Below are 25,008 nucleotides of genomic sequence, written 5' to 3' on the forward strand. Positions count from 1 at the left end.
TCACTATCTGCTCTGCCTGTCAAAAAAAAAAATATATGGAGATTTACTGAAGGATCTGCAGTACAGTCTCCATGCATTCCCAGTTCTATCCATCAAACAAGCATTTCTCTCAATAATTATCAGCAATAATCTGGTGTGAGTTTTCAAACCACAGTATAATTATCAAAACTATATAGAAGTAAAGTCAGTGAAAATACAAAATGTTCTTTCTATATTTGAATGTATTCATTCATAGCACATTTATTTCAAATATGAACTTACTAAACCACACATTAATAAAAAAGTTAGAATTGCCCAAGAGTTGTGCTGTATCCTCTCTGCTTTCCAGGAAGATGGGCTGTCTGCAAAGAAAATATAGGGATCATCCTCCTTGTTCAATTATGGATGGCTACAGTGTCATGTAGGAAATGTAACCTTATGTTCCCTTGATTCACCAGCTCAGGTTCATGAGAAGGCCTTTCTAGGCTGCCAGAAGATACTGCAAACTTTTAACAGTAAAACAAAAAATTCCAAAATGTGCAATACAGAAATGTCAGTTAAATTTCAAAGGATTTCCAACTAGATTCACAGGCGACTTCTCATTAGAATGTTTATGATCTATGAGAGAATGGAGAGACATAGCGTGAATCTTAAGAGAAAAAAAAAATCAGTCCACTGAGAATACTATACACTGCAAAGTACTCATTTATGTTGAATGTGAAGTAAAGACCTATCAAACAAAAAGAAACTGAATTTGTCAACACTCACCCAGCCTTATTAAAGAAGCTTTCAGGTGTTATGAGTTGTGATTTACAGCAAAAAGCTTTTCTGTAGTCATAACATTCATGAGGTTATTCTCCTGTGTGAATTCTCTGGTGAACTATGAGTTGTGACTTCTGACCAAAGGTTTTCCCACAATCATTGCACTCATAAGGTTTCTCTCCTGTGTGAATTCTCTGATGTTTCTTCAGGTCTGACATTTGGACAAATGCTTTTCCACAATCATTACATTCATAAGGTTTCTCCCCTGTATGAATTCTTTGATGGACTATGAGATGTGATTTATTGCCATAGGCTTTTCCACAGTCATTACATTCATAAGGTTTCTCCCCTGTGTGAATTCTGTGATGCATTATGACATGTGACTTCTTGCCAAAAGCTTTTCCACATTCATTACATTCATAAGGTTTTTCCCCTGTGTGAATTCTCTGATGGACTTTGAATTGTGACTTAGAGCTGAATGCTTTGCCACAGTCATTACATTCATAAGGTTTCTCCCCTGTGTGAATTCTATGATGGATTTTGAGTTGTGACTTACTGCTGAAGGCTTTTCCACAGTCATTACATTCATAAGGTTTCTCCCCTGTGTGAATTCTCTCATGGATTTTGAGTTGTGTCTTACTGCTTAAGGCTTTTCCACAGTCATTACATTCATAAGGTTTCTCCCCTGTGTGAATTCTCTGATGGACTTTGAGTTGTGACTTACTGTTGAAGGCCTTTCCACAGTCATTACATTCATAAGGTTTCTCCCCTGTGTGAATTCTATGATGGATATTGAGCTGTGACTTGTAGCCAAAGGCTTTCCCACAGTCATGACATTCATAAGGTTTCTCCCCTGTGTGAGTTCTTTGATGGGTTATGAGATGTGACTTCATGCCAAAGGCTTTTCCACAGTCATTACATTCATAAGGTTTCTCCCCTGTGTGAATTCTCTGATGGATTTTGAGTTGTGACTTACTGCTGAAGGCTTTTCCACAGCCATTGCACTCATAAGGTTTCTCTCCTGTGTGAATTCTCTGATGCATTACGAGTTGTGCCTTTCGTCCAAAGGCTTTTCCACAGCCATTGCACTCATAAGGTTTCTCCCCTGTGTGAATTCTGTGATGAATTATGAGATATGACTTCTTGCCAAAAGCTTTTCCACATTCATTACATTCATAAGGTTTCTCCCCTGTGTGAATTCTCCGATGCATTACAAGATGTGACTTCTTGCCAAAGGCTTTCCCACAGTCTTTACATTCATTAGGTTTGTCCTCTGTATGAACTTCCTGATGTCTAATATCATCTACCTTCGGGTATATGGCTTTTCCACATTCATTACACTCTTGCGAGTTTTCCTGTAAGGAAGTACTGTGAATGATGGTATGGCAGGACTTAGACCTGAAGGATTTTCCACGAGGCTTACATGCGTAGGGTTTTTTCTGTATATGTTGTCTCTGATTTATTAAAAGATCTGATTTGTAAAGAAGAGGTTCCACATATCCCATATCTTCATAGAGTTCCTCTCCTGTGTTGATTTGTTGATGCTTACTGAGGTTAGCATTTTTATGAAGAGTTTTTTCTATTTGAGTTGTCTTTCCAACAGTGACAGTTGACTTATTACAGGAGTCTCCCATATGGACCGTTCCAAATCTAAAGAATATCTTCTTCCTTTTGAAGTCTTTCCCTTGTCCACTATGTTCAAATGAAGGCTTCACAGTCTGAATCTTGTGATACTCACTAAGAGGCTCACAGCACTGGGCAGAGTTCCCAGGTACCTTAGCGGCATCAAGTTTCTCTCTAGCTTGCAGCTGATCAGTCCCACAATTGGGATACACATTGTGACACACGTTGTATTCCTCAGGTTTCATTGATGAATAATTTCTTTTTTTGTTAATCAGCTTTGAAACATGACTTGAATTTAAATTAAGTCTTTTATTTAATTCAACTCTTCTGGGAGTTGATGTCTTATTATTTGTAATAACATTCTGCTTAACATTTTTTTCTCGAATTTCCTGGTTGGTCCTAATAATGTCATCACTCTTCATGGCAACTGAAATGAGACAAAAAAAATCACTGAATCACATATAATTACTTTCTTCTGGAATACTGATGTAAGGGGAATGAAGATTGTAACATAATCAGTAGAAGACACTTATTGACACTCATTATGCTTGTTTTTTTTCCCTTAAGACATTGATATATTAGGTTGTACCAATAGATTTCTCTGTACAATCGTTTAGTACTTTAATTTTATTCAAGTATGGCAAATGGCTTTCCTGGTTAGATTTGTTAATTCACTGCTTAGGGTGCCTGCATCCCAACATAGTGCCAGTTTGAGCCCTGGCTACTCTGATTCCATTAAAGCTCTTGCATATATAAATGAGAAGGCAGCAAATAATGAATCATGTGCTTGGGACCTGTGATAAATCAGGTTAGACTAGATGAAGTTCCAGCCTTTTGGCTTCAGACTAGTCAGATCTCACTGTTGCAAGCATTGGGGAAATGAGCTAATAAATGATCTTTCTCTTCTCATTGTCATTCTACCCTTAACAATGATGAGACAACTATAAGATTTTAAAGAATGGATAAATATTTAGTAAATATATTCCCCCATTGCCTAACAAACACTTTTTTACCTTTCCTTCTTCTTTAATTAATTTTATTAAAAAGTTTATGTTGTGTGCTCTCTGATATTTCAAACATAAATATGGGAATGCTTTACTGGATCATTTTCTTGCAGGTGCAGAAGAGTGAAATGTGTCTGTACTCTAAACAGTATCACATGTAAGGACCAAGATTTGAATCTATAGTTTTCTCATGATCAGTCTTTCCAGGGGAACACTTGTGGATTTTTCAAATGAGAAACTCTGCTTTTATCCGCACTCCATGATAGCTTCCCCATATTCCTAAGGAAATCTAACATCTTCAGCTTCTCAGAACTACAACAGGTACAGAAACATTGCAATATACCACCTCGGGTATACACTCTCTAACAGCTGAAACAATTTATTTTTGCAACCCAGAGTGTGTTTGCCTTCTTTGAAATACATTTTCTAGCTCATTCTGAAATCACTAGTCTTGGTTATCTCCCCTCAGGTTTTTCTATTAACACTCATATGTGATAATTTGAGTTTCTGGAGGCTTTTGATCAGCTGTCTCTTATATTCAAAGAAATCTTAATTTCCTATTCCTATCTTATCTTTTTTTCTTTGAGACAGAATTCATACTTCAAACTACATATTTGAGACAATCAACATAAAACCATGAGGTTACTTGACCTTGGGATTCAGAATCTCAAGACTTTCTTGTTGAGTTTAGGATCACTTATTTTCATGTTTCTATAAAAGTTCCTGCTTACTTCAGGACTTCTGATGTCACAGCACAGAGGCTTACTTCTGACCATCTCTTAGCATTCCCTTATTTATTTACATACTTGAGAGTCAGAGAGATGGAGAATGAGACACACAGAGAGAATGAAACAGAAGGTTGCCAACCACAGGCTCTCTCCTCAAATGTTTTTAACAACCTACTTTTTTCTTATTTTATTTGGAAAAGCACAGAGAAAGAGAAAAGAGAGAGACAGAGATCAGATTTATTGGTTCAGTCATGAGATCCATAAAATAGCAAGTTCTGTGCCTGGCCAAAACCATGAGTGGTAACTCATGTGAAAGAAGTTTTTCTAACTTGCCCAACTAACAAGAAATGAAGAAAAGAATAAATGCATGAGGGAAAAGGTATTAAATATAGAGAATTTGGGGAATGTATCTAACCTAGAAAAAAACCTTAGTAACATCAGAAAAGGATTGGAACTTTTTTTTTTTAATGAAAGGATGCCTTTATCAAGAACACAGAGATTTAGAGATCAAATGGCATCCCTAGATACTCTAGAATCCCTTGTCTGATGCACAAAACCAGATATCATCAGGAGTAACACTTGGGAAAAAGTCATGGAAAGAGCATCAGTGAACATCTGTTGCAATCTTTCTGCCTTGGTCTCCCTCACCATTAAGTATGTACTGACCTGGAAGGTTCTGATTTAGGAATTCATTCACCATCCATGGCTCTGCTCCTTGCTCCAACTTAAAGATCAAATCGGGTTTGGTAATGCAGTGTCCTATTAATGCAAACAATGTAAGACTTTGTGAAATCACTATCTTGAGTTATTTAAAGGAAAACAGCTTATTTCAGGAGCTATGCAACAAATGTTCCAATTTGGATCCTTTCCTAGATGATACACCTTAGGATTATTCATGGACACAAATTCTCTAACTGCACATGATTAAACTTTATAAAGTCTTCACTTATTTTTCAAATAGCAAGACAATGTGTTCATTAGACATGTGATGGGTGCCACTCACCCAAGAAGAGCAGGCTGCTGTAGGTCTCCAGCATCACATCCCTGTGCAGGATTTTCTGAGCTTTGTTCATGTGCTGCCATTCCTCCCAGGTAAAGTAAACAGCCAGATCTTCAAACGTTATCATCACCTGTAGTAGAACACTAGTGGTCAACAGATCAACTGTCACAAAACAAATACTGGTGGTTTTTACCTTACAGATGGGTATGAAGGAAGAGGGAAGGATGTGCTTTCATTTTAGACTTGTTGAGCATTTGGACAGCCACACAGAAGCACTCAGCAGGGAGTCAAACCTATGGCCTACAGGCTGTGAAAAATGCCCCAACTGGAAGAAAACATGGGTTTCAGGTCACAAAGGGCCATGTATTTCAAGGGGAATTGCACCCAGGCTGAAAGGAGGACAATATTGAATCTTTCTTTCTCTCTCTCTCTCTCTCTCTTTTTTTTGGCCCCAAGATCAGTTTAATATTTCACTCTCTAGAGCAAAGAAAGATGATCTGAAAACTGGACACAAAGACCTCTTAACTTCTTTACAAACTACTGTCAATTATGTTAGGAAATTTACATGCCTCACTTTTTTATTAAAAAAAAAAACATCTTAAGCACAAGGGCAAGATAGCTGTCAGAAATACAGAGAATCATAATAAAGATAAACAACACTGTTAGAGGAAGTAGTAAAGGGGGAGAAAAATGCAAGAGAATGAACCTTTCCCATAATGACTAACAGCATCCTGTAGATGCCCATGGTTGAAGACAAGCAGATTGCTTATTTCACAGCTCTCCTAGGGATCCTAGAAGCAGTGGTGGTCCTGGTAGAATGCCATTAGACTACTGCTCAAGATACAGCCTCCCCAATTAAAAATGTAATTGGCACTTTGTAAACAGGAACATGGTCAAAATGCAATGAAAACCTTACAGAATTTGTGAAGTCAGGCTGGAGTGAGTCTCTGACCCATGACACTCAATCTTTTCCACATCCAGAAAAATTATTGAAGGTGAGAAATGAAGCTATGCAAAAAAGCCTATCCACATGATAGGCATTCCATAAGTGGTAATTTCCATCTATAAAATGGGGATAGTACCCATTTCCCAGGAGTGTGTTGGGGATTAAACAGGAGTGTCTGAAAAGCATATGGCTTGATGTTAAGTGCTCAATAATATTGACAGCATTCCATAAATCGTAACCACCACAGGAGATATCCTAAAGCAAATTCAATAGCAGCAAAAACCACATGGGCCTTTTCTGATTTACTGTGTTTGAAATTATTTTTATAGCTACCAAGTGTTATGATTGTATTTATGACACATTTTCCAGGAAAAGATTAACAAAAAACCCTCAATATTTGTACTCAACAATATTTTTTGAACCAACTGAATATGCAACTTAATTTTTGTGCCCCTTGAAAGTTTTAACCTCAATTCAAAAGGTAATGGAGAAGGGAGGAAGAGGGCAAAATATCTGTGAACCATGTAGATATTAACTTTTGAAAATACAAGGAATCTTTACCCATAATAACTACCACTAGAATGCTATTATGTAAAAGCATAAAACAAGATACATTTTCTAATGAAATCTAGCCATTTTTGCTGGAAATTTTAGATTCCATTATACCAACTTTATTTTCTCCAAGAAAACTAAGCTATAAAAACATTTTCCCATTTCACTCAAAACAAAATATGAAAAGTAACAGAGATGCATCCTTGGGCTCCTGCACCCACATGGGAGACCCAGAAGAAGCTCCTGGCTCCTGGCTTCAGATTGGGACAGCTCCAGCCACTGTGGCCATCTGGGGTGAACCAGTGGATGGAAGATCTTCTCTCTCCCTGCCTCTCCCTCTCTCTGTGTGTAACTCTGACTTTTAAATTCACACAAATGAATTCATTGGAGATCATAACTTTATGTTTCACATTTCTGCTTATATGTGGTCATATTTTTGTTATATTTTAAGAAACTTATTAGCACATGAAGTCTGAGTCAGCGTAGTTTTACTATTCAGAAAATAGGAAAAAGCTCACAGTAATTTTCTGAAGCGGCATGAATACTAAATATTGGTCAAGACTTTCAAGAAGAAATTACTGAAAGTGAGTGGGAAAATTTTGATACGCCTTTTAATGTCACACAATCCATACATAACATCAAGATCAAAAGGAAAGGCATGCTCAGGGCAGTCTTCTAAAGAAATACTTATTTGAAATTGGTGAGTTTCTGAAAGCAATCTGAAAAATCAAAGCTTTCTTTTTTTAACAGATTTATTTATTTATTTGAAAGTCAGTGTTAGACAGAAGGAGAGGCAGAGAGAGAGAGTCTTCCATCTGTTGGTTCACTCCCCAAATGGCTGCAATGCCTGGAGCTGTGCTCATCCAAAGCCAAGAGCCAGGAGCCAGGAGCTTCTTCCAGGTCTCCCACATGGGCAAAGGGGCCCAAGGCCTTGGCCTATCTTCCACTGCTTTCCCAGGTCATATCAGAAAGCTGGATCAGAAGTAGAGCAGCTGGGACTTGAACCAGTGCCCATATGGGATACTGGCACTGCAGGTGGCAGCTTTATCCGCTATTGCACAGTGCTGGCCCCAATAAATGTGTTTTTTAATTAAGTGTAGCAAAATAGAAATCACCATCCAAAAGTTAGGATGCCAGGCATCTACAAATCATCTGACACTACTCAATCCATCTATCTCCTGAAATATAATTTATTTCATCTTTTTACATGCAGAGACCCTCACAGACATTCCTTGAGCTACCAGGATGAATTCCTAGAATATAGAGGGCAGCAGCATGGCTCTAGATACCAAGTGTATGGCAGACTAGGTTTCACAGACCCCCATTTCTGAAAAACATGATAGCAGAATGAAGTAATGGGCATGTGGTAGAAAGCAATGTAGACAGTGACTCTCAGACATGAGGGGTTGTCCCTCCACCACAGGCCACATCCTCAAGACCATTTAAGAAACATCTGCTATGCCCTTGCCTTCTTTCTAATCCATACACAACTTTTTTTTGAAGGCTGGTCCAGAACTGCCAATATCACCAGTCTTCCATAACTTATGGATGAGGTAAGGTAATATCAACTAAATCGTATTCATTCTGGTCAGTATGATTAATAACTGCTAGGATCATGCAAATCTAGGATCTTTGCATTTCAGTGACTTTTTGCTGTGCTCTGAAGTAGTAAGGTATTGTCTCAGAGAGCATCAAGTGATATTCTGTCAGAAATGATTCTTATTCCTGGAGTTCCCTTCTTCAAGTATCATAAAAGCTACTCACTTCCAAAGGAAATAGGACTGTCAGCCAGGACCCAAAAGTCCATGTTGCTAGAAACTAGGTGTTGTATAAACTTCCATAGCCTCACATGAGTAGTGCTGCTCAGTCTACACAGTGCAGGAAACTAGAAAATTCATTTGGAGAAGATATACCATAAGCCCCACAAATGCAACTGTCACATAGTGTAAGTCAGCCTGCACATATCTCACAATGGTTTCTCAGGAAATGTGGGGACATTTCACTAGTACTACTAATATACTTCATCTTACAGATGGGTAAACAGTGACAGGGGTACAATCTACGTTCAGTTAGCCCATACACATTTCAGCTAAAATGGTCTGAAAACCCATCTCCATCCTGTGGCCATCTTGGCTGAGACAGATTGTCTGTAGTAACTTTGGAACTACCTTCTGTACACCTGGAGTCACACTGCATCATTTGACAAAAAAACAATCCTTGAAAGCCCAACCTTATTCACTCTTTCTCCAGCTCTAGAACTGAGGATTTACCACTGGTGTCTCTTCCTGGACCAGCCAAGATCTTTACGGTGGATCTGAATGACAGATTCTAACACCTCAGATCCATGACTGTCACTTATGCCAGCAAGAGACAGGCACCTGTACTGATCCCCAAGTTCCCTTATACCTCCACACTGACATTCACAGACACAGAAATCACCCACACAGTTCTTGAGTAATAGGAGGGAAGCCCAGCACCAGGAATTCTATGGGGATGGTGGTAGTGGTTGGAACGGCACACACTAAGAAGGAAGCCAGAGGAGAGTTTCCATGGTTCTGTCCTACTGACATCATGGGCAGATGAGGCTACATTTCCCATAAAGCAATGCAGACCTCCATTAGGAAGCAGTGAGGATGACCCATATATTTACTGGAAAATCAGCCTCCTGTGACACAGAGTATACAACAGAACTTGTCTAACTACATGAGATACCCACATAATACTCCAATTCCTTATTAATTCTTGGTTTGACAGATATACATTTCAAAGCAACATACTATAACTGGCAAAATGTGGAAATAATTTTTGGAAATTGTGAAATTTATTATTTATTAATTCTCATAATTAAATTGTGGTTCCAGAGTCTTTCTTACAAATATTTAGGGAAAAAAAAAAAACTCCAGGGACTCTTTTTAACATAATACATAATATTATGTACATACATATGTACATAATGCATAATACATTCATATGTATTAATACTCCTGAAAAAAAGGATTTTAATCCTTTAAAATGATGATTGACCTTACCTACTAAGTTAATTTTGGTCCATCAATGGATCATATTTCACAATAAGGAAAAATATTCTAATACATTAAGTTGATTAATATGGCTGGAAAACAGAGTGAGTGCTGTCTGAAATGCATGTGAATATTTAAAATTGAACTAACTGGTAATTCTATACCCAGTTACTGAAATTTATCGATTCATCACTCCATCCAATTATTTGTGTAAATTGAACAAAACTTTATTTATTCATTTATTTTTTTAATTTGGATTCTTCCACAAACTAGGCAAAGAGAGAAACATGATCATGTCATGGAGCTCCTGCTTTTACTCCTTTTCCTGTCTAAATGAGGATGGGCTGAAATTATCAACTTCTTGAGGATCTGAGTGGTAGTGTCACAGGCCATTGACTCTTGGCTCACAGCTATTGGTCAGTTTTCTATGTATAATGTAATAATTGTGCTGTTCAAATTCCTGTATCATCTCTAATCTGGTAGCAGTGACTTTATTCTGCAAATTGAGGGAGGTCAGTCTTTTTTTTTTTAAATATTTGCAGAATTTTTTAAAGATTTATTTATTTACTTAAGAGGCAGAGTTACAGAAAGTTTGTAAGTTACTTGGCTAGAGAAAATAAGAATTCATAGATCACAAACTAAAATAATTAAGATGGCCCTATAAAAAAAACTCAAGGTCTTCAAGCATTAACATTTATTACCCTAGACTTAATTATCAAAAAGGTGATTATTTCAACTATTCCCTATGTGGCAGCCCAATTTTATCCATTAAATCTGGAAAAAAAAATAGCACCTCATGTTAGATTACTAAAATCTTAATGCTATGTGCCACCCATATGTCTACTGTACCTTATATCTAATACCAATGTATCTGATGTCTCTCATTAGATAAATGATGTGTCTCAACTATTACAAGTGTGGAGACTTTTATTCAAAGCTTTTCCAAAAGCCCCTCAGTCTCTGCCTTCACTTTGAAAGGACACTTCTAGGATATACATGGGCACCTCATTGATTTTGCCAGCAAACACAATTTTTTCAATGGGAATACAAGCATAAATCACATGGATAACATCCTCCTTGAATGACACTATTTGACACATTGTGAAGAACAAACAAGGCTAATATCTTACAGTCCATTTGGGCCATCTAGCCCAAACCTTGGAGAGTTGGAAACTGTTATACTGGGCCTACCCATAAATGGGACATTGTGCCAGGTGGGTTTTGTATACTTGAACTGCAAGGGCAGTATCACAGAAATTAATGCTCCAAACTGATCCAGCTCCCTGCTAATGTGTCTGGGAAAGTAACCACAGGATGTTCCAAATGCTTGGGCTCCTGCACTCATGTGAGACACCTGGAAGAAGCTCCAGGCTTTTGATATCAGTCTAGTCTAGCCACAATCATTGCAGCCATCTGGGGAGTGAACAAATCAGAAGATCAATCTCTCCCTCTCTCACTCTATGACACTTTCAAATGCATAAATAAATCTTTTAAAAAGTAGATCATTTCAATGGATTCCCCAATGCTCAATCATGATGACTTTTACTACTTTACATCTTTTTTATTCTTTTTTAAAGATTGACTTATTTGAAAGGCAGAGGGGATCTGGTGTGGTGGCACAATGGGCAAAGCTGCCACTCATTAAGTTGGCATCCTGTATAGGTGCCAGTTCAAGTCCCAGCTATTCCACTTTTAAACCAGCTCCTTGCCAATGGGCTGAGAAAAGGAAGATGGCCTAAGTACTAGGGTTCCTGCCACCCACATGGGAGGCCCAGAAAAATCTCCTGGCTTTAGCCTATCAAATTTTTCCTCCAAAGAGACTCTACACCCATATGAATGCAAGACCCTGTCTCCTCACACCTTCAATATATGTATGTGTGATCAGTCAGAATTCCCTCAGATGCTCCCAATTTACCATCTCTTTTGATTTCCAAGCTTTCTTTTCTTCTTTTTAGCTCTCTGATCACACTTAGTTTTCTTACCAAACTTCTCTGTGAATATGGTCCTGCACCTATTTCCTCTATACGCACCCTCTTCATTGCCTTTTCTCATGCCTCCAATCTCACTTTTCCTGCCCACAAACTTTCTATATAGCTTCCATGGAGTTCAGCACAACTGAACAGAAAACAGGTGCTCTTTCCCTGGCCTCCAAACCTGTCAGCCTCCAGAACCAATAGAAAATGTTAATCAGGAAACATGGAAATAATTAATGTGAGTCACATTATATAAGAAGAAATAAATTCCCAATGGTATAGCCACAGGGAAAAGGCATGTAGAAAAATTTTGTATTGTCTTTTGTTAAGATAGAATCTGGGGCTCGTGCTGTGGCATAGCCATAGTAAAGATTGCCACTTGTAGTGCTGGCATCACGTAGGGGTGCCAGTTTGATTCCTGGCTACTCCATTTCTGATCCAGCTCCATGCTAATGAGCCTGAGAAAGCAGCAGGTGATGACCCAGGTGCTCGGGCACCTGCTCCGATGTGGGAGACCTGAATGAAGCTCCTGGCTTCAGTCTAGCCCCACCTTGGACATTGTCATTTGGGGAATGAACCAGCAGATAGAAGATCTCTCTCTCTGCCTTTGTCTCTCCCTCTCTGTAACTCTGCCTTTCAAGTAAATAAACATTATAAAAAGAAAAAAATATAAAGGTAACTTTAAAAGCAATGGAATCTGTTTTTTCTTTATTCCATACTACATAGAATTCCTGTCTTTGAATCAATAGCTCATGATTTTTATTCACTATTGCTTCTTTGGAACTGGGGTCAGAATAGACAAAAAAGTGGATGAGAAAGAAAGGGAAAAAATAAAAACCTAAAAGTACCAGATTGGACAGGAAGACTGGAGAAGAGAGAATAAAAATAAGGTTAAGAAATAAAGCCAACTTCTTAAATCATTAAAAACAGAAATGAAGAAAGGAGGAGGAAATAGGCAAAGAAGTATGGTTATGTTCTGAGAATTATATCCATTAAATACATGGAATCTGCTCTCTTTATATTAATAAATATAAGTGTTTAAACATTAAAAGCTTTTTCTTCTTTTATTGAATCACTGCAGTGCTCCAAAAGCAGAATTCAAAGGCAAGCATGGGTTTCAGGGTTGGGACAGAGTGCAAAGGGCAGTGACAGCCTTATTCCTCTAATAGCAACCTCTGCACCCCAACTTGTGACCAATCACCCAGAATCAGCTTCATAAAATAAACCTCTTAGGGGGAAGGCTCAGAGAAAATCAACGACCTCACAATCTCTTTGCCTATGAAGCATCTTGGAAATAAGCATGCTGCTGAAGAAAGTGAGATTATGGCCAAGCTGGATATAAAGAACACAAGGATATAAAGCTGGGAGGCAGTTTGGTGATTTATGAGCACTCACAGTGAACTGCAGATGATGGAAAGGCATGGATCACAGAATGGGAGCCAAAGTGGGCAGCCCAGACAGCAGTGATCACACAGACATTAAGCTGAGGTTTGTGAGTATTTGCAAAGTGTACAATGAGTTCTACATACAGCAGCAGTAATTTTTTTTCCTTTGGACATAAGGCAAAACATTTTTTTTTTTAATTTTTAACTATTTTTTCATTTCCTTTGAAAGGCAAGGAGAGAGGTGGGAGGAGACAGATTTCTTCCATTTGCTGGTACCTCCCTAAGTGCCCACAGCAGCTGGGAAAGTGCCAGCCTGAAGCCAGGATCCTGGAACTCCATTCAGGCCTGGGTGAGTTCAGCTGTTCCTGAGGACAGAGTCCTCAGTGATACCTGCCATTGTAAAGACACATCGCAGTATAAAATCACACCGCCTACTGAAGGCTTTTGGGATCTAAGAGAAAACTTTAACTGCATCACAGATGAGAGCAAAGCATTGACCCAGAGGCTGCTGTGACCCAACAGGTTTCCTGCCTACCTGAGAATCAGCCTGCTCACTAGTGAACCAGGGAAAGAGGACCAAGCAAAGACACTTGGGACCTGTGAGAAGAGTCCATCTCTTGAGTGAGCAAGAAAGAGGAGCCAGTCATGGGCAATTCTGGGCCCCCTTAACCCTGGAATGGGTGCATGAACTAGCCAACTCCAATTTAGACTGAGTGAACAGACCAATAGGTTGGCCAAAGCTCACATCAAGGGGCCAGCACTGTGGTGCAGTGGGTAAAAACCACCCCTGTCATGCCAGCATCCCATATGGGCACAAGTTCAAGTCCTGGCTACTCCACTTCTGACCCAGATCTTTGCTATGGCCTGAGAAAGCAGTAGAAGATAGCCCAAGTCCTTGGGCCTCTGCACCTGTATTGGAGGACTGGTGGAGGCTCCTGGTTCCTGGCTTCAGATCAGCCCAGCTCCAGCCATTGCAGCCATTTGGAGAGTGAACCAGCATATGGAAGATGCCTGTCCGTCTCTGCTTATCAGATAAATCAATAAATCTTAAAAAAAAAAAAAAAAACAAAAAACAAAACAAAAAAAAAAAAACTTTGTCACCTATACAGGAATCTGGATACAAGAGTGACCAAAAAAGAAGGAGGGGTACACAACAGGAGTGAGGGTGGTAAGCGGGTAATAAATGCACAGATTCTAGCCCAAGACAGCAGACAATGCCAATGTTCTCCTCTGTTGTAAACTTTTATTGTAAACAGCTTGGGGAACATATCTGTAGACAACTAATATGTAAGACGCACATGGGCCCTTTACAATTGGTCTATAAATATTATCATTACTAGTATGTACTTGAGCAATGATCATCAGGAACTACCTCAGGGAAGAGCAATTAAAGGGAATTGTCTCAGTCCCCTTCCTAGGGAATATTGCATCCTACTTCTTACAACCACTTTCCTAATTTTTCATTTAAAAACAACAGAATCTTTTTTTCTATATTCTGTACTGGATAGGAATCAATTGCTCATGATTTTCATCATTTTATTGTTATTATTTGTATTATTTATTCAGGGGAAATAATTCATCCCTGAAGAGCCTTTTTTCCAGATAGCCCAACAACTATCTTGGAAATCACCTCTGATGTCAGATGGATGGACAAGCAAGACCACTGGAGTCATCTTCTAGGAGAAAGGACACTTTACCCAAATGGCTATGTTTCATTCCACAGAAAAATGCAACCTGAAACAAAGAACTTGTCCATCAGTCCCCTGGTTTAAGCAAAGGGCATATGTACATTATTCCAGGTCTGCACCCCTTTTCACTCTACTCAAATATGGACTATCTGCATAAGGAAGTAGAATGTGAGCCAGAAGTAACCACAGCAAAAGTGGTCAGCATTTCCATTATAAAACTGATTTTAATGACCTCAAATTCAGTCATAAAAATTCTGCTCTTAGCAAGGGACACACACACACAGCCATATTCATCCCTTTATGAAAACTTTATTGTGAACTGCTTATTTAGGAGTGTCTTTTTGCATTTAATTACAGCAGTTCTCTACTGCTTATAAAAATAGCTACATAAAGCCTGAAAAATGAGTCAACTACATCAAACTATTTAAACCAAAAAATCCCTGGGGCTGGTAGTGTGGCATAGCGGGTAAAGCCGCCGCCTGCAGTACCGGCATCCCATATGGGTGCCGGTTCAAGTCCCAGCTGCTCCACTTCTAATCCAGCTCTCTACTATGGCCTTGGGAAGCAGTAGAAGATGGCCTAAGTCCTTGGGCCCCTGCACCCATGTGGGAGACCTGGAGGAAGCTCCTGGCTCCTGGCTTCAGATTGGCACAGCTCCAACTGTTGCGGCCATCTGAGGAGTGAACCAGTGGAAGGAAGACCTCTCTCTCCCTCTCTATCTCTGCCTCTCCCTCTCTCTGTGTAATTCTGACTTTCAAGAAAATAAAAAAAAAATCATTAAAAAAAATAAAAACCCTAAAAGATAAAATGTTAATTCTGGCAATCTACACAAATGACCCGTGTCCTCTTTGTATTTTTGAATTCCTCCTGACCTCTCTTCTGGCTTTCCCCTCCTCCCTCACCCCTCACTCCCTTTCTACATCAGTGCCCCACATGCCCCTGAAGCTCTCTGCCTTTGGAGCAGTCTTGTAGACTGCCAGTCTATCATGTGAGAAATGTTACCTACTTCAAAATGGTTTTGTAGGGCATGCCTGAATGGCATCTAATGGCAATAAGCAGGCCTTTTAATATCCCTTAACTATATTTCCAGCATATGTGGGGCCAGCATTGTGGCATATTAAATAAAGCCACTGCATATGACACTAGCATCCCACATGGGCTGTGGTTCATGTCCCAGCCACACTACTTCTAATCCAGCTTCCTGGTACAGTGGCAGAGGATAGCCCAAGTGTCTGTGCCCTGTTCCTTCACAGGAGACTTGGATGAATCTCTTGGCTCCTGCTCTGACCCAGCCCAGCCTTGGCTGTTGTGACCACAGAGGGTGTGAACCAGTAGAAGGAAGATTCACTTCTCTCTCTTTCTCTTTCTCTATCTCTGTGTGTGGTGAGAGTGTGGGTGTCTTTCCCTCTTTCTAATTCTGGCTTTCAAGTAAATAAATATGTCTTAAAAAAGTATTTTAGGGGCCAACGCCGTGGCTCACATGACTAATACTCCATCTGCAGCACTGGAATCCCATTTGGGCACCGGGTTCTAGTCCCAGCTGCTCCTCTTCCAGTCCGGCTCTCTGCTGTGGCCTGGGAAGGCAGTGGAGGATGGCCCAAGTACTTGGGTGCCTGCACCTGTGTGGGAGATCAGGAGGAAGCATCTGGCTCCTGGCTTTGGATCAGCATAGCGCCGGCCATAGCGGCCATTTGGGGGGTGAACCAACAGAAGGAAGACCTTTCTCTCTGTCTCTCTCTCTCGCTCACTATCCAATTCTAACTCTACCTGCCAAATAAGTAAAAAAAAAAAAAAGTAATTTAAAAAAGGGTTCACACTGTGGTACAGCAAGTTAAAATCATAGTCTGCAGAACTACCATACCTTATAGGTACCAGTTCATTTCCTGGTGGTTCCAATTCCCATGCAACTCTCTGCTAATGGTCTGGGAAAGCAGCAGAGGATGGCCCAAATTCTTGGGCCTCTGCAGACACAACAGGGATCTGGCTTTGGGCTCTAGGCCTCAGTCTAGCCCAGCCCAGGCTGTTCTGCCTATTTGGTGAGTGAACCAGCTGATGGAACATCACTCCTAGAATAAAATAAAAAATAAAATTAAAAAGAAACAAACACACACACACACAATTCCTGTCTTTCTGCCTTTCTGATTAAAAAAAAAAAGTTTTATAAAATAAAAAAAAAGCTGGTCATGAATATTATGACTCAAGTTGACATATGATGGAACCAAGAAAGCTACTGCTAACTTTGTCTAGTGCCTCCTAATGCTTTCCTGCAGAAAAATCATTTCTCTTCCTTTCCAAGCACCCAAATACCAAAGGTACCAGTGCAACCCAGTATAACACTGTTTAGGGCTGCTTCGGTATTGAAGGAAAAAAATAGGAGCAAGGGCACAAACCCAGGATGGTTTCAGGGTGACAGGATCCTCCTTACTTTGCACCTTGGTTTCTAATTGGAAATGGTTACAAGGCGAACTTCAGACACAGCAGAGCTGCACAAACACCTTCAGTCAATCACAGACATTGCCATTGGCTCCCTGTGTGTACACTGGAAGCACAACACAGAGCACTCCACAAGGCAGGAGCATGTTATACAAAATTTCTCCACCCTGCTGACCACAATCTAAGAATGTGCTGATCCAAATGCATTTCAGTTCAAGAAAGAGACTACCTGACGTTTTCTCCCTCAGATGTATTCCTGTGTGAAGAATGCATCCTCATGTGGGCATGGCACCACCACACAATGAAAGCCAGGCTACTAGCAGAGCTGTGGCTTTGATGCTCTGAGAGGAATGGGTAACATCTATGGGTTCTGACTGGACTAAAAAGCTTCTCCCTGCTCTAGGAGTCTGATACAGATTTGAATTAAAAGATAGAAACACAAAAACCAGCTGAATCTGTTAGGAAAGAAGAAAGGAATATTGGTTTCTAATAGTTACTTTGTATCACATTAGCCTTGAGAGGATTTCATTTAGTACTTACTTTTGAGGAAATAAAAAGATTGATCCAGTTCAGTCCCAACACATAGCATCTTTAGCCACTGATCGCATTACAGCTTGCCTTCATCACTATCTCCCACTCAACAAATGACAGCCCAACACAATGCTGACACCTGTTCAGTAGGCATCTCCAAAATCTTGACACACAAGTCAACAAAAGGGAAATGATGGGGCTGGTATTGTGGCACAGTGGGTTAAACCACCACAGCCTCAAATGATGGCATCCCATATGAATGCCAGTTTCTTTGAAGATTTATTCATTTATTTGAAAGTTGGAGTTATACAGAGAGAGAGAGAGAGACAGAGAGGTGATGGCAATGTGGTATAGCAGGTAAAGCTGCCACCTGCATTGCTGGCATCTCATATAAGCACCAGTGCATGTCCCAGCTGCTCCACTTCTGATCCAGCTGCCTGCTAATGGGCTGAGGACAGCAGAAGATGGTCCAAGTACTTGGACTCTTGCCTCCATGTGGGAGACATGGATGAAGCTCCTGGCTCCTGGTGTGGGCCTGGCCCAGCCCTCACTACTAAAACCATCAGGGGGGCCAGTGCCATGGCTCACTTGGCTAATCCTCCACCTGTGGGGCTGGCACCCTGGGTTCTAGTCCCTGTTGGGGCACCAGATTCTGTCCTGGTTGCTCCTCTTCCAGTCCAGCTCTCTGCTGTGGCCTAGGAAGGCAGTGGAGGATGGCCCAGGTACTTGGGCCCTGCACATGCATGGGAGACCAGGAGGAAGCACCTGGCTCATGGCTTCAGATCAGCATAGTGCTGGCTGCAGCGCACTGGCTGCGGAGGCCATTGGAGGGTGAACCAATGGCAAAAGGAAGACCTTTCTCTCTGTCTCTCTCTCTCACTGTCTAACTCTGCCTGTCAAATAAATAAAAAAATAAATAAATAAAAAACATCAAAGGAATGAACCAGTAGAGGGAAGATCCCTCTCTCTCTGAAACTCTGCCTTTCAAATAAATAAATATATCCTAGAAGAAAGAAAGAGAGAGAGAGAGAGATCTTTCATCTGCTAATTTTCTCCCCAGATGGGCACAACAGCCAGGGCTGAGTCAGGTGGAAATAAGAAACCAGGAGCTTCATCCAGATCTCCCACAATGGTGGGGGGAACTCAAACACCGGAGCCATCCTCTACTCTTTTCCCAGACCATTAGCAGGGAGCTGGATCATAAGTAAAGCAACAGGGATATAAGGCATCACCTATTTGAGATGCTAGAATTATAGGCAGTGGTTTTAGCCCATGATGCCAAAATGCTGCCCCCCGTGAGTGCCAGTTTAAGTCACAGCTGCTCCACTTCTGATTTGTCTCTGTTAATACACTTGGGGAAGAAGCAGAAGATGATCCAAGTATCTGGGCCCCTGCTCCCACATGGGAGCCTTGGATGGAGTTCCAGCCTCCAGTCTTTCAACCGGCTCAATCCTGTTCATCGTGGCCATTTGAAGAGTGAACTGGCAAATTGAAGATCCTCATCCTTCTCTGTCTCCCTCTTCCTCTGTAAACCTGCCTTTAAAATAAAATGCTTAATTCTTACAAGAAAAGGAAAAGGGTAAAAGAGGAGCCACATACAAATAACAGAGCAAAGCTACACTTGTGCAATCCCTCAGCAGCCTTCTGTCTTAAGTGGGAAGTCTCCAGCTTACAGACACTGACATAAAAGTCACACTTACAACATATTTCAAAATAACAGAGGACAGGTTTACAAGGCAGGTTGATTTTAAGATGACTTTTATTGTAAAGTTACACTATCAATAGGCAGATCCCTTTTAGTGCAACCAAGTGAACCCAGTGCCTACTTTAAGGAAACAGCCAAGATGTGCTGACAGTGGAGATAGCTGAAATGTCTCTGTTACTCTTCTCAACATCCTAAACAGAAGGGAAGAAGGTACTCATGTCTGTGATTATAGAGGATAGAAGCACACCAATTTCAGAAGAGGGGCAGAAAAGCTCAGAGAGAGTTTTCTTAAGAAAAGAAAAGAAATCTCAAACTATAATGTGGGTTGAAAAAAACATCAATTCATCAGTTCTCAACAGGATCCAGGAAAACTGCTCATGTGAGCCAAACAATGGTATAGTTCCCATTATGGGCAGGTGTAACCCAACCAGGAACTCAGAGAATGAGCAAAGCTCTTCCAAGATGAAACATGACTGTGAACCAGTCACACAGGACATCTATGTCTAGTACTCAATGCGAGCCCCAGAATAATCACCCAGCAAACCTGTTAGGTCCCAAGAGAAGTCAGCTTTTTAGCCTTGCGGTCACAAGGAAAACACAGCTGCTTGAAATGCTTTATGGTAACTAATAACACCTTCGTCCTTCTCTGAAAAACAAGGGCTGACAGTTAGGAAAACAGAATTACATGTAGTCTACCAGATGTGAATCAATGGAAAAGCTAGAAAATCATGTCAAGAAACATGAGAAAAGCAATGAAATGAGGGATGGATGAGTTTCTTCACCCCTTTTTCTCCATCAAATTCCCTAGGAACCTACACTTGTTAACATAGTGGCATTCACTCCACTGCCAAAACATTGGAAGGTAAGACAAGTTTGTCTACTTGAAGGTGCCCAATGTGAGTCCACCAGTCTTCCCAGGAAAGAGTCTTTCCAGGGAAGCAGTCTTCCCAAGGAGAGGCCAAGTAGCTGGGCCATCATCCCCATTGCAGACCAGCAGAAACAGCAAAGAGAAAAAGTGGAGAAGAAAGTTAGGGAAGAAAAAAATGGAAACCTCAATTTGTGGAGACTCCATCTTTCTGGCTTACAGATGCTCAGACAAGAGCCACCACAGGTTTTAGGAGCCACTGGGGGGCAGCAGCACATCATGGTCACTCAGAAAAATCAACAGACAGCTTCCTGTTGTCTATACAAAGCCGATTTTGGTCTGTACACAATCCAGGTGAAATGCACCTGAATCAAGTAAAGAAAAAGACTTACAAAAACCTTCAAATACAGTATTTCACTGGAAATGAACTTTGCAAAGCTAAGTCACCCAATAGAGTAGATGGGGGAATCCATATTTTAAAGAAATGCCATTCATGATAGCCCTGATATTCAGAGACCAGTTTTGAGTTTTACAATCCTCCCACATATGCATCCTCTCTTCATCTACCCCAACAAAGACCAGACACTGAAGAATCTCCACATCATGCACATCTAGGAAAGCACATCTGTACACATGAGTTGTACAAACTGTGCACATGCATACCTCATGCACACTGGCCATAAACATGCATCTCCACATGTCACTTAAGACTGTTCCAGAACCAGGTTCTGAAGCCAACAGTAGCAACATTATTTTTGATACACACACCTTTCTCATCACACAGGATTCGTATTTCTCTTTCTGGGAAGTAATAAAGACATTTTCAACCACATGATTGACATCTTTGACAGTATGTAGAAACAGAATTGATGTCTTTGGGATGTGTTGTCTAGAAGTGTCTGTCTTCCACAGGATTGGTAATTGCAGCCATTCATTCCCACTTAAACAGACTTGTAAACTGCCTTGGATATGCCATTAACATTTGACAGGGGTGGGGATGTTTTTTTTCCTGCCAAGATCATTTGTATATTTATGACATCATTCATGGATCACACAAAATTACCAAATTAAAAATTATATGCTGTAGATTGAGTATCCAATGCCACATGCAATTGCCTTGGCAGGGCCAGAACAGATGATTTCATGGACTGGCTGTTTCCCACCTCTGATTTAAAGTAAAATGTTAGCTAAAGTTCTGACTTCTTTTACTTTGCTTATTGGCCAAGACAGAGCCAATGTCCACTAAAGGCCCCTAGAACCTACTGGAGTTAGAAGAAACTTCTTTCCATTTCCCTTGTAATTCTAGAGTGCACTTTCATAGCCACCACTTCCACTTCAAATTGTCTGTGGATGACCTAGTTCTGTGGCACACTGGTTTAAGCTACCTCCTGCAAAACAACCTTTCTATATGAGCACCAGTTCAAGTCTCAGCTGCTCCACTTCTATCCCAGTTTTCTATGAACAGGCCTGGGAAAGGCAGCAGATATCCCAAAAGTCCTTTAGGACTTGTCCCACCTATCCTTTCCTCTCTTTTTTCTTAACCCACTTCCTCAACTTTGTGGAGACCCAAGTTGCCAAACCAACACTTCATGTCTCCTTGCAATGCAAATAGCAAAGCTGATAAGTGGCACAGAGCATCCTGTGAAACAGAAAAGCTAGACATCCATTTTTCCCCAATTGCTTTCTATACCTCCCCACCCCTTTTAGTGAAAAATTCCCTCTTCACTAGATAAATCCTGCTGTCCTGACTCACCTGCTAACAGCCCTCTCCTGAGATGGGCTGCACCCCCCTTTGCTTCCAAGAAAGCAAACTGTCTCTGTTGAGGTCAGTCTCTGTCTCCTTTTCCTATCTCTCCTTCTGAGGGTACAAAAGGCCAGAACTTGAGCTATTCCAAACCTAATAACTTGGGTCCCTGCCACCCACATAGGATTCCCAAAAGGTGTTCCAGGCTGTATCCAGGATTCACTTTCCAACTGAGCTAAGGACACTATCCAGGACTCACTTTCTATTTTTACTTCCTAGATGGCCTCATTGTGCTCAACAATTACTAATCCGTGAAACACCACAACACATGAATCACTGAAACACAGTTATGCATGTGAAAACTTCATTATCCTGAAAGTCAGAAATAGTTTTCAATGTCACACCTTCTACTCCACTATGCAGGCAACTCTGTAGAGAGGTATGCACTTATTTGTCATCTCTCTTCTTTCTTACCCTTCCTCACATTAACAACTTGTATAGATGCTTCCACAGACCACAGTCATTATGAAACTATAGAACTAATATCCTCACATGTCAAAAATGTCATAGGCTTAAACATGGAACCCCAAACAAGGCAAGTAATGGCCGCTCTTCATTAAAACTGTATGGACTGTAAGATAATCAGCTTGGAGGATCATTGGGTGACTATAAAGAACTGGGCAGAGAAAAAGTATTACTTTTCTATATTTATGCTTTTATGGTCCTCCACTTTATGCAGTTCCAGATTAAAATAGCTCCAGTTAACCCACACAGTAGATAGACTGTGTTAATTTCAGCTCACTTTGCAAAGAGATCAGTGGCAGGTAATTGATGGAACAAGGATATAAGCCATTCTTGCTCATCGCTCAAAAGATAGATCAACACAGGGCCAGTGCTCTGTGCAGTGGGTTAACACCCTGGCCTGAAATGCCAGCATCCCAAATGGGTGCCTTTCGAGACCCAGCTGCTCCACTTCCAATCCAGCTCTCTGCTATGGCCTGGGAAATCAGTAGAAGATGGCCCAAGTCCTTGGGCCCCTGCACCTGCCTGGGAGACCCAGAGGAAACTGCTGGCTCCTGGCTTTGGATCCGGGCAGCTGCAGCTCTGGCCATTTTTGGAAGGCCCCCCCCCTCTGTGTTGTAACTTTGATTTTCAAATAAATAAATCTTTAAAAAAAACATTGGAATGTATTCCTTGCCCTTGAATCTCAATTGAGTCTCACACCCTATGGCCCTCATACCCCACCCTGCATTCTTTTCCAAGTACCCAAAGCCCCATCCAGTCCAGGAATTCCCCTCCACCTGCAGCCCCCTATCTCCACTCCCATGCCAATCCCTCCTAAAATATAAAAGTTACAGCCCCTGGGGATCCGGGCATCCTGCCACATAGTCCATCAATGTACATGAAGGCAGTTGGTCACACACCTCTACAAATTTATTTTCTCTGAATAAATTTGGTCTGGCTGTAAATCCACACACTGCCTGCTCTCTATTCTGCACCTCTTTTCCTAACACTGTGGTGCCCTGTGTGAGGAGGCACCAATCTGCAACTCTTTTCCTAACAGTAATAACAGTTGACATCCTTGCTAACAGAAAGAAGGGCTGAAGACAGACATTAAAAAGCAGCCAAATAAAGCAACAGCTATGATTTCATGGCCTCAAATTCAAGATTGAAAGAAAGTGTGTCCACTAAACATGGAAGAGAGGTGAATCCACAAAGCTTCAGCACACCCTTCATACTGCTCTGGCTTGGAAAAGGAAAACTGAACACTAGGGTACCAGCTGCCAGCTGTGCCCACAGGGACCCCACCGGGCCAGCGAGCGCAGGATGCAGGCCGTGGAGCAGATTCTAGTCTGATCCTCCTTCTCCAACCCCCTTCCCCCTCGGGCTCTCTGCTGAAGGCTATCAAGACCCCCCTGCTGGAATGGCCTCTGGATATAGCAGGAGGCCCGACCAGATGGCATAGTCTATCCACTCAAAGTGAGAACTGGCCTTATTTATATTTAAATAAATATATTTAAATATTTAGAGAAAAGGAATCTTGCTGATCTTCGCTGTGCTCTTACCTGTCCTACTTGTGCAGCTCCCCAATCCGCTAACCCTCCCCTTATAACTCTAAAATAAAGCACGTTAAGGAAAGTTTGGGCGAGGTAGCTTGCCACTGTTCTTGCGCTGGGAGGCTGCAAGCGGCTATGGGAGACGGGACAGCCCGGATTCCAGCCCTGACTTTGCACGGAAAAGCTGCCAGGATCACTGAGAAGCAAGTGAGCCATATCTGGGAGCCGCCAGCCGCCCTAGCACCCACCCCTTCCCCCGACACGAATCCGCGCACCTTCTTATTCTCCATACTTGCTGTGGAAAGTCCAGGGAGCACGTCCTCTTTCTTCCGGGCACAGAGGAGCAAAGTAGAGTGTGGGGCAGAGAAAGTCCCCAGCACGTGGGACCCACAGGCAGCAAATGAAGAGGCGCAGCAGCAGCGGGTGGGAGGCTCTGGGTGTGTGTTTGCAAACTGCCTGGGATTGCAGTGTGGAGCTAGAGGCAGTGCCTGTGTGGGAAGGATCAGAGCAGTCAGAGCAGCCTCACGGTACTGAATGAGCTTCCTCTGTTCCTAACTCAGAGGCGCTTGGGCAGGAATGCGCACGCGCAGATTCTTTCCTAAAAGGGAATACGTGGGGACACCTGAGGACTCTGGGAAATGGAGTCCAGGCTGGGGCATCTGGCTCTCCCCAAGGGCTTCAGAGGGCATTTGCTTTTGTTTACATTCTCCTTCTCTTCCTTCTCACCTCAGAATCTCAAGGATCAGTTGGTATGCTTCCTTTCCTGAACAAAAATCTTAACGAGTGACACCCGCTGCTGATAACTGATACCCAAATCTTTACTCCTTCATAAAATGCATTCTTCTGGAAAAGTCTTATTTGCTGCTTTGTCCCTGGAAATTTCTCTCAAATAATAAATAACTACGAATACAATATAACTTTTTGAAGAGATGTGGAAGGCATAGTTTAACATCCAAATTTGAGAATACAATTTTTATATGTGTTTTATTGATGTTTATGATTAGTTTTTAAAG

At 41.3% G+C, this 25,008-nt stretch overlaps 1 protein-coding gene across 1 annotated transcript; it reads right to left on the bottom strand.

The window, feature by feature from the left end:
• Nucleotides 1–666: 666 nt before the first annotated feature.
• LOC100345552 (zinc finger protein 717) lies at nt 667–24,567 on the bottom strand. The gene is made up of 4 exons (XM_017339248.3): nt 24,271–24,567; nt 5,100–5,226; nt 4,763–4,855; nt 667–2,791 (listed from the first exon to the last, which is right to left on the bottom strand). The coding sequence occupies exons 1-4, from the start codon at nt 24,283–24,285 to the stop codon at nt 831–833; spliced, it is 2,196 nt and encodes a 731-aa protein (XP_017194737.3). The 5' UTR covers nt 24,286–24,567; the 3' UTR covers nt 667–830.
• Between the last annotated feature and the right edge of the window lie 441 nt (nt 24,568–25,008).

This window comes from Oryctolagus cuniculus, chromosome 12, assembly GCF_964237555.1.
Source record: "Oryctolagus cuniculus chromosome 12, mOryCun1.1, whole genome shotgun sequence".
Lineage (NCBI taxonomy): Eukaryota > Metazoa > Chordata > Mammalia > Lagomorpha > Leporidae > Oryctolagus > Oryctolagus cuniculus.

What these genes read in the sequence shown, in the direction of transcription:
- LOC100345552 (XM_017339248.3), bottom strand. An exon ending in CAGCAGCCTGCTCTTCTTGG is followed by an intron (nt 4,856 to 5,099) that starts GTGAGTGGCACC and finishes TTGCATTAATAG; the next exon opens with GACACTGCATTACCAAACCC. An exon ending in CCTAAATCAGAACCTTCCAG is followed by an intron (nt 2,792 to 4,762) that starts GTCAGTACATAC and finishes GTCTCATTTCAG; the next exon opens with TTGCCATGAAGAGTGATGAC.